Below are 10,271 nucleotides of genomic sequence, written 5' to 3'. Positions count from 1 at the left end.
CCGCTTCTGTCACCATAACAATAACTCACCGAGGAGGGTTGCGACCTGCATCTGAAAAACAAACAACAGAATATGGTATGAGAATTGGAGGTTCTCAGTATGGTAACAGTACCCAGTGATGTAGGATATAAGACCCCGGGACGCCCAAAGGCAATCCTAGACTTCATATCCATCACAAGATTTATCTAAAAGCATACTAAAATAATAAAGCATAATTTAAACCATAATACTATAAAAGGGTAATCTATCTTAGTGGATTATCTAACTAACAACTCTCCGCTGTCCCACAGCCTTCACCAACCTATCCTCCATGCGATCCCATCGCCACCACCTTTCGAACATCCTCAATCCCAGTAGAAAGCACAATTAGTTACAATGAAAGTAAAACATAAGTAGAAGCCTATAAGGCAAGTAATTCAAGTAGCAATTAGACATGTTATACAAATAGGCAAACAATTACAAGTCGCCAAAGCATACAAACAGATAGAAGATGCACATGATGAATGCCTGTCCTACTGGCTGTGATATCACATTGTCGGTTCAACTACCAACCCGACACATCTCCATGGAGATGTCGCCCTTCGGAATCATCATTGGGAACCTCTGAGTTATGGTGCCCGGATCACCGTCCAGGATTTTGTGCCTGCACACTCTATTGATCCGAAGGGATGCGAGCAGGATACTCTTGCCACAGACCTCACATCTCAACATAAGCAGGATTAACCACTGTCCTTACGCCGCCGCCGCTACCTCGACAACCGGGATTAACCACCGTCCCTGCTAGGCGCATAGCGTCTCATAGTCTCAGTGTAAAATAATACTTAAGTGGTTTTCAGAAAACATTTTCAGTATAACATGGATCCATTATCTCATTCTGAGTCCTCGACTCATTTCAACCACTGTCAAATTAACATTTCCATTCTGAACTCATCAGTTCATAAATTTTCGATTCGTATACCAATCTTCCTTCACATACCTTCAAATCCATCCTCAGTACACCCGAAACCTAAGCCTCCGTTTTCTAATTTTTCAAAATAACATCAACCAAATCTCTTAGGTTCTTTCCCATGTTCTCATACCCAAAATTTTGTCCAAGAGTCTTAAAATGGTGTCATAGAAGCTTACAATCTTGTTGGGAAGGAGAAATAGTTGAAAACAAGGTTTAAATATGAGAAACAGGGCGTGTGCGTACGCACAGGGGTGTGCGCGCGCACGCCCAGGAGAAGTTTTAAAAAGTGTGCGTACGCACAGGTGCAAAATTTCACAATTCTGTTCGCTCGCACAAGCTGTGCTAGCGCCCTCAACAAACTGCCCTTCCCAACGTGTGCGTGCGCACAGGTTGTAAATCCTCATTGGGTATGTACGCGTACAAGCTGTGCTAGCGCTCTAAACAGGAAGCCTTTCCCTGCGTGTGCATACGCACAGGTCTGTGCATGCACACATGTTTAAAATTTTGCAGGGATCTGCGTGCGCACATACCAGAAATCACAAAATTCTGCAACTTTGCAGTATTTCAGATTTTTAACAGCAAACTTTGAATGATCATAACTCCCTCTACAAAAATCCAAATTTTACAAACTTTATATCGATTTGAAGAGTTTTCAATGAATTTTAATTCTAAACAAATTTCAAAAAATTTCAAAAGCTGAGGCATAAGTTATGATCAGACAAAGTTCACCAAAATTCCCTTTTTACCAAAAGTTCACAAATTACCAATTTCCCAATTTTAACAAATCAAACCAACTAAAACCAAATAAAACCATTCCAAACTCCATTTTTGATCAAAATCTACCTTTTATAACATACTACACCATTCTTACTAATTTTTCCTTCACATTTCATTATTCTCAACCTCAACATCAAATATATAACATTATAATCAATCCTCATTCACATTTTCCAACCACATTACCATTTCATCAATCTCAACATCACATATATCATTACCATTCACTTTTCAATCCACACAATCATTCATCATCATCATATTATCACCCATCATCATAATTACTCAAATTCATCAACCCATCATAAATCATCACACATCATCATTCAACAACTCAACAACCATTTGGATTCAAACCTATCCTATGGGTCACTAGCCTAAGTGTCCATGAATATTATATACTATATAGAGGAAACCGAAACCATACCTTGGCCGTCCCAATATGAACCAAAATCCCAAATTGAGCTCAAGATAAGCTTTCAACCACAAGCAAGCCTCCACTTCCACTCCAACAAGCACCAACAAGTTCCAATAGCTTCTAAACTCACAATAATCAAACTATATACACACAAATCATCACTAATCAACCTAGGGCTTGATTTAATCATAATCTCACAAGGGTTCAAGAGCTCTTACCTTTTCCAACAGTTTTGGTAGCCAAAATCCAATGCTAACCAAAGGTTAGAGTGTCCTAAACACCCAAAATCACAAAATTCCACTTAATCAAAAATCCTAAGATTTGAAGTTTTGGAGAGAAGAACTAAGAAGATTTCGTGGTTAACTCACCAGTTTCTTGGATGGGTTTTGTAGAGCTCTTCACAAGGAACACGTAGCCGCAAACGGTGCGGCGATCGGAGCTCTGTAGCTCAAGATATAAGCTTGTGAAGATGGTAATGAATAGTAACCATGGGGTTTCTATTCTTCCCCCTTTTCAGCATGCAAGTGTGGTGTTTGAGTGTGTTGTTGCTGAATAGGTTCATTAAATGAATCCATTTATTTGTTGGGCTTGGCCCGGTCCAACCCGTTAGCGTTTTTAGCCCATTTGGCCCAACTTTGGGCCAAACCTTTAAAATTAATGCCCGATTTTCGACATCCACTATTTTTCTAAGGTTTTTGACTGTTTTCACTTTTTCTCGCGCAGTACCGGGCAGACTTGAACCGGTTCGACCGGTTCAACTATCGGTTCAACTTTGCAGAAAACACATTTTCTGACTCAAAAAAAGACCTACTGAGTACAAAAATCATATTTAAATCCTCAAATTCTCATTCTAAATCCTCGGACCCTATTTTGGGTAATATAATCACTTAATTATCCGGTTGATTAGTTGCGGTTCTTACATTCTCCCCACCGAATAAGAAATTTTGCCCTCAAAATTTAATGATTAACTGAGAATAGCTCGGGGTAATCTTTTCGCATCTCAGACTCCAATTCCCAGGTATGCTTTTCAACTCCTGCTCTTTTCCAAGCAACCTTAACTAATGAAACTTCCTTTCCTCGCAGCTTCTTTACACTGGTGTCGTCAATTCCCATTGGTGTTACTTGAAATGTCAAGTTTTCTCTCAACTCAACCGACTCGGGCTCTAACACATGAGCTGCATCTGACGTGTACTTACGGAGTTGTGACACATGGAATACGTCATGTAAGTTGGACAAGTGAGGTGGCAAGGCTACTTGATACGCCACCAGCCCGAATCGCCTTAGAATTTCAAACGGTCCTATATACCTTGGATTCAACTTCTTGGTTTTGATCGCTCTTCCAATCCCAGTCGTTGGTGTAACCCTTAGAAATACGTGTTCTCCCACTTCAAACTTTAATGGTTTCCTTCTCTGATCCGGGTAACTTTTCTGTCGACTCTTTGTAGTTAGAATTCTCTCCCGAATCTTCTTAATCTTCTCAGTAGTCTCTGCTACCAAATCAGGACCTAACACAATGGCTTCACCAGACTCATACCAACAAAGTAGAGATTGGCATTTCCTCCCATACAAGGCCTCATACGGAGCCATCCCAATGCTCGCATGAAAGCTATTGTTGTACGCAAACTTGACTAATGGAATGTAACGGTCCCAACTTCCGGGTTGATCCAATACACACGCCCTCAGCATATCCTCCAACGTCTGAATAGTCCTTTCCGATTGTCCATCCGTTTGTGGATGATATGCGGTGCTGAGACATAGCATTGTACTGAAAGACCTTTGGAAAGCTCCCCAAAACCTTGACGTGAATTGGGGATCACGGTCCGACACTATACTCGATGGCACACCATGCAACCTTACTATCTCCTTGATGTACAACCTTGCTAAGTCCTCCATAGAACAGTTCATTCGAATAGGCAGAAAATGAGCGGATTTGGTTAAGCGATCCACGATCACCCAAACCGTATCAAATCCCGACCTAGTCCTCGACAGACCAGTTACAAAATCCATCGCGATTCCTTCCCACTTTCACTGAGGAATCTCAAGTGGCTGTAGCATTCCCGATGGTTTCTGATGCTCTATCTTCACCTTCTGACACGTTAGGCACTTGGATACCACTGTAGCTACATCACCTTTCATCCCAGGCCACCAGAACATCTTCTTTAAGTCATAGTACATCTTTGTACTTCTGGGATGAATGGAAAACCCACTGTTATGAGCTTTCGACAACAAATCTTGCCTCAAACTCCCAACATCTGGTATACAAATCCTCCCCTTATATCTCCATAATCCTTCACCATCCTTAGTGAATTCTTCATGCTTATCACCAACTGGTTGAAACAATTGCTGAAGCTTCTGCTCATCTTGCTGAGCCCTCTGAATTTCTACTTTAAATGTACTCGAAATCTGCAACTGATTCAAGCAAGCTCTTCCAGAAACTTCACCAATATCTAGTTTAAGATCCACAAACTTATCCACTAGCTCCTCTTCCTTGATTTTCATCCAAGCAATTGTCAAGGACTTTCGACCCAATGCATCTGCCACCACATTCGCCTTTCTAGGATGATAACTCAATTCAAAATCATAATCCTTTAGCAACTCCATCCACCTCCTTTGATGCATATTGAGTTCTTTCTAATAAAAGATGTACTTGAGACTCTTATGATCAGAAAAGACGCTAAACCTTACTCCGTACAAGTGATGTCTCCAAATCTTCAATGCAAACACAATCACCGCTAATTCCAAGTCATGAGTTGGGTAATTTACCTTATGCGGTCTCAGTTGACGCGATGCGTAAGCCACCACATTCCAGTGTTGCATCAACACGCAACCCAAACCCTTCAAGGAAGCATCACAGTATACTTCAAACAGTTCATGCGGTTCCGGCAAAATCAAAATAGGTGCTGAAGTTAACTTTTGCTTCAAAGTTTGAAAATTTTTTCTCACACTCCGACGTCCACATAAAATGCACCTCCTTTCTTGTCAACTTAGCATCGGTAGTGCAATCCGGCAAAATCCTTCAATGAATCTCCGGTAATATCCGGCTAAGCCCAAGAAGCTCCTAATTTCCGTTACCGTCGTTGGTCTTTTCCATTCCATCACCGCTTCTACCTTAGAAGGATCTACAGCTATTCCTCCTTTACTCACCACGTGACCTAGGAACTTTACTTCCTCTTTCCAGAACTCGCACTTGGACAACTTAGCATATAATTTCTGCTCCTTTAAGATTTGCAACACAATCCTCAAGTGTTCCTCATACTCTTTCGCCGTCTTAGAATAAACTAAGATGTCGTCTATGAAAACCACCACGAATTTGTCCAAAAAGGGACGAAATACTCTGTTCATGTAATCCATGAACACAGCAGGTGCATTCGTTAACCCAAAAGACATCACCGCAAACTCGTAGTATCCATAGCGCGTCCTAAACGCAGTCTTCGGAATATCATCCTCTTTCACCCTTATCTGATAGTAACCGGATCTTAAGTCAATCTTGGAAAACACTCCTACTCCTTGCAATTGATCCATCAAGTCATCTATCCTTGGCAGCAGGTACTTGTTCGTCACAGTCACTTTGTCCAGCTGTCGGTAATCCACACACAGTCACATTCCTCCATTCTTCTTCTTCACCAATAAAACTGGCGCTCCCCACAGTGATACACTCGATCGAATGAACCTCTTGTTCAAAAGCTCCTCCAACTGACTCTTTAATTCGGCCAGCTCTATCGGAGCCATCCTATACGGCGCAATCGACACTGGTCCGGCTCCCGGCACCAATTCAATCGCAAATTCAATCTCCCTTTGAGGTGGAAACTCAGGGATATCTTCCGAGAATACCTCCGAAAAGTCCCTAACTACTGGAATCTGATCTAAGTTCTAGGCATCACCCAAGGTATTAGCAGCCAACAAGATATAACCCTGACACTCTTTCCCACTACAGTGCACCATTACAGAGTTTAGGTAATAACCATCAGCTATCACTGCTCCATTTTCTCCTTCCGGCATAAACTGAATTGACCGCTCGAAGCAATCCAACAAAACTCGGTTCTTCGACAACCAATCAAACCCCAAAATCATCTCCAACCCAACCATTGGCAAACAAATCAAATCATGCACAAAGTTTCTACCCTCAAGTTTGAATCCTAGTTGCCTACAACCTGACCTAGTCACCACCGTCTGATGCGGAGTGTGTACATGCAGTTCAAATGCTAACTCTGATACTTTCAGACCTAGTTCCTCAACTTTAGCAAAAGAAATAAATGAATGCGAAGCTCTAGTATCATACAATGCAACTAAGGTTTTATCATCAATTAGACATCTACCTCTCATCAACGGATCCGCCTTAGAAGCATCCTTGGCATTCACAGCAAAAACTCGACCTTGATGCTGAATCTGACCCGCATTCGGGTTCCTCCCACGAGTGCAATCCCTCGCAATATGATCAGGTAAGCCACAGTTGAAGCAACTACCTAAACCAATCTTGCAAGAGTCATATGGATGAAAACGCCCACAACGCACACAAGTCAAATCCGGAGAATTCTTACTCTGATTTCCTGTCCCTTTAGCATACTGAAACTGATTCTGAGTGTTCTTTCTGAAGCCTCCTTGCCCTTGAGGCGCATATCCTTCTCTCTTGAAACTCTAACCTCTCGGATGAAAATACTTGCCACGTCCTTTACTACTGGTCCCTTTGAGTGTCCTTGGACGCAGCTACTGTCTTTGCATACTCCTCAACCACCCTCGCCTTATTTACCAAATCGGAGAAGGTACGAATCTCTATAGGAGCCACAGTAGTCATTATGTTTTCCTTCAAGCCCCTTTGGTACTTGATACACTTCTAGCTTTCGTAGGTCTCTGGGACACCCTGACACACCCTAGAAAACCTACAAAGCTCCTCGAATTTGCTTGTATAATTTGCCACGGACAAGGAACCTTGTTTCAGCTGCACCCAGTTCCATCTCCTTCGCTTCCCTAGCAGACTCCAGAAAGTAGTTCTTGTAGAAGGCCGTTTGGAAAATATCCCAAGGAACATCGGCATTCTGGAGCTGTAGCAAGCGGCACTCGGCTTGCTACCAATGTTGGGCCTCTCCCGCAAGCTGATAAGCAGCAAATTCAACATATTGATTATTCGAAACATGCTAGGCTTGTAAAGCACGCTCCATGGCCTGGAACCAGTTGTCCGCTTCTGTAGGCCTGGTTGATCGTCTGAAAATTGGCGGATGAACCTTGAGAAAAGTCGCCAAGGTCATCGGAGCACCACCTGTGTTATCGTCGTTTCCCTCAGCATTGTCATTCGCATTTCCTTCACTATTCCCGTTTCCGTTTCCGGCCAGTTGACCTAACCTCTGCACAGCTTGCAGAGTCGCAGTAGCATTAGCTTCCATGGTATTCGCAAGGTTTGCCATGGCCGCCATGAATTCGGCATGATTGTCAGCCGGTTGCTCATTCCTACTCTCTCGTGAACGTGCTTGACCTCATCCGCGAGTGGCCATTAGGGTTTCTGTCTACACCAAACAATCGATATCAAGGTGATCATTCTCAATATCAAAAGTCTAGTGCTTCAATTATCCCAAACAGGCACTCACAAACAAGCATGCTATGCAATATCAAGTAGATAACATAATAGCATCACAGAAAAGACACACAAAGTATGCAATGAAGCACAATCGGTCCATCCCTAGGGCTCAGGAGGACGAACCTCTCTGATACCACTAAATGTAATACCCTAATTAGCCTAAGCTTTACCTTGCATCGTAAAGCAAAGGTTAATCAAAGATTACGATAATTCTAAGCTCATACATATAATATATAGAAATAATTAATATAATCTAGAAGTCCGATGAAGGATATAGCTAAAAAACAGGATTTAAAAGCGCAAAATGAACTAACGAAGCTTCTAACTTAAAGCACAAGATATAGATATAATATAACAAAAGCTAAGTATATAATAGTATGAAAATCTAGCCACGGCTCACGGAGTTTCAGCTGGCTAGCTATATACAGACTTACAGGAACCAGACAGTAAAATCAGCTTATACAAGTTTTTCTCTCTCAATACAAGCCTCTAGGTAAAAGCAAAATACAAAAGATGAGAGACATATACAAAATAAATAAAAGACTCCAAAAGTATCCATAATCCTCCGCTTTTGTCACCATCAGAATAACTCACCGAGGTGGGTTGCGACCTACATCTGAAAAATAACAACAGAATATGGTATGAGAACTGGAGGTTCTCAGTATGGTAACAGTACCCAGTGATGTAGGATATAAGATCCCGGGATGCCCAAAGGCAATCCTAGACTTCATATCCATTACAAGATTTATCTTAAAGCATACTAAAACAAAAAGCATTATTTAAACCATAATACTATAAAAGGGTAATCTATCTTAGTGGATTCTCTAACTAACAACTCTCCACTGTCCGACAGCCTTCACCAACCTATCTTCCATGCGATCCGATCGCCACCTCCTTCCGAACCTCCTCAATCCCAGTAGAAAGCACAATTAATTACAATGCAAGTAAAACACAAGTAGAAGCATATAAGGCAAGTAATTCAAGTAGCAATTAGACATGTTATACAAATAGGCAAACAATTACAAGTCAGCAAAGCATATAAACAGATAGAAGATGCACATGATGAATGCCTGTCCTATTGGCTGTGATATCACATTGTCGGTTCAACTGCCAACCCGACACATCTCCATGGAGATGTCACCCTTCGGAATCATCATTGGGAACCCCCGAGATATGGTGCTTGGATCATCGTCCAAGATTTTGTACCTGCACACTCTATTGATCTGAAGGAATGCGGGCGGGATACTCTTCCCAGAGACCTCATATCTCAACGTAAGCGGGATTAACCACCGTCCTTACATTGCCGCCCTACCTCGACAGGCGGGATTAACCACCGTCCCTGCCAAGCGCATAGCGTCTCATAGTCTCAGTGTAAAACAGTACTTCAGTGGTTTTCAGAAAACATTTTCAGTATAACATGGATCCATCATCTCATTCTGAGTCCTCGACTCATCTCAACCACTGTCAAACTAACATTTCCATTCTGAACTCATCAGTTCATAAATTTTCGATTCGTATACCAATCTTCCTTCACATACCATCAAATCCATCCTCAGTACACCCAAAACCTAAGCCTTTGTTTTCTAATTTTTTAAAATAACATCAACCAAATCTCTTAGGTTCTTTCCCATATTCTCATACCCAAAATTTTGTCCAAGAGTCTTAAAATGGTGTCATAGAAGCTTACAATCTTGTTGGGAAGGTGAAATAGTTGAAAACAAGGTTTAAATATGAGAAACAGGGCGTGTGCGTACGCACAGAGGTGTGCGCGCGCATGCCCAGGAGAAGTTTTAAAAAGTGTGCTTACGCACAAGTTCAAAATTTCACAATTCTGTTCGCTCGCGTAAGCTGTGCTAGCGCCCTCAATAAACTGCCCTTCCCAACGTGTGCGTGCGCACAGGTTGTAAATTCTCATTGGGTATGTGCGCGCACAAGCTGTGCTAGCGCTCTAAACAGGAAACCTTTCCCTGCGTGTGCGTACGCACATGTTTAAAATTTCACAGGGATGTGCGTGCGCACAAGGCTATGCGTGCGCACATACCAGAAATCACAAAATTCTACAACTTTGTAGGATTTCAGATTTTTAACACCAAACTTTGAATGATCGTAACTTCCTCTACAAAAATCCAAATTTTACAAACTTTATATCGATTTGAAGAGTTTTCAATGAATTTTAATTCTCAACAAATTTTGAAAGCTGAGGCATAAGTTATGATCAGAAAAAATTCACCAAAATTCTCTTTTTACCAAAAGTTCACAAATTACCAATTTCCTAATTTTCACAACTCAAACCAACTAAAACCAAATAAAACCATTCCAAACTCCATTTTTCATCAAAATCTACCCTTTATAACATACTGCACCCTTCTTACTAATTTTTCCTTCACATTTTATTATTCTCAACCTCAACATCAAATATATAACATTATAATCAATCCTCATTCACATTTTCCAACCACATTACCATTTCATCAATCTCAACATCACATATATCATTACCATTCACTTTTTAATCCACACAATCATTCATCATCATATTATCATCCATCATCATAATT

General features: G+C 41.3%; 1 protein-coding gene across 1 annotated transcript; it reads right to left on the bottom strand.

The window, feature by feature from the left end:
* Positions 1–3,101: 3,101 nt before the first annotated feature.
* Positions 3,102–7,552, bottom strand: LOC140176819 (uncharacterized). The gene is made up of 6 exons (XM_072208371.1): positions 7,311–7,552; positions 7,071–7,234; positions 6,333–6,607; positions 5,815–6,014; positions 4,328–4,698; positions 3,102–3,649 (listed from the first exon to the last, which is right to left on the bottom strand). The coding sequence occupies exons 1-6, from the start codon at positions 7,550–7,552 to the stop codon at positions 3,102–3,104; spliced, it is 1,800 nt and encodes a 599-aa protein (XP_072064472.1).
* Positions 7,553–10,271: the final 2,719 nt, after the last annotated feature.

Source organism: Arachis hypogaea, chromosome 12, assembly GCF_003086295.3.
Source record: "Arachis hypogaea cultivar Tifrunner chromosome 12, arahy.Tifrunner.gnm2.J5K5, whole genome shotgun sequence".
NCBI classification, from domain to species: domain Eukaryota; kingdom Viridiplantae; phylum Streptophyta; class Magnoliopsida; order Fabales; family Fabaceae; genus Arachis; species Arachis hypogaea.
This window is presented reverse-complemented; position numbering and strand designations above follow the sequence as displayed.

Excerpts from the sequence above, each read along its gene's own strand:
- LOC140176819 (XM_072208371.1), bottom strand. The coding sequence starts at position 7,552 with ATGGCGGCCATGGCAAACCTTGCGAATACCATGGAAGCTAATGCTACT. Across the intron at positions 6,608-7,070 it reads CTGGGTGCAGCTGAAACAAG|GTAGTTGCTTCAACTGTGGC; the intron begins GTTCCTTGTCCG and ends AGATTGGTTTAG. Across the intron at positions 6,015-6,332 it reads AGTTAGCATTTGAACTGCAT|AACTTAGATCAGATTCCAGT; the intron begins GTACACACTCCG and ends GGTGATGCCTAG.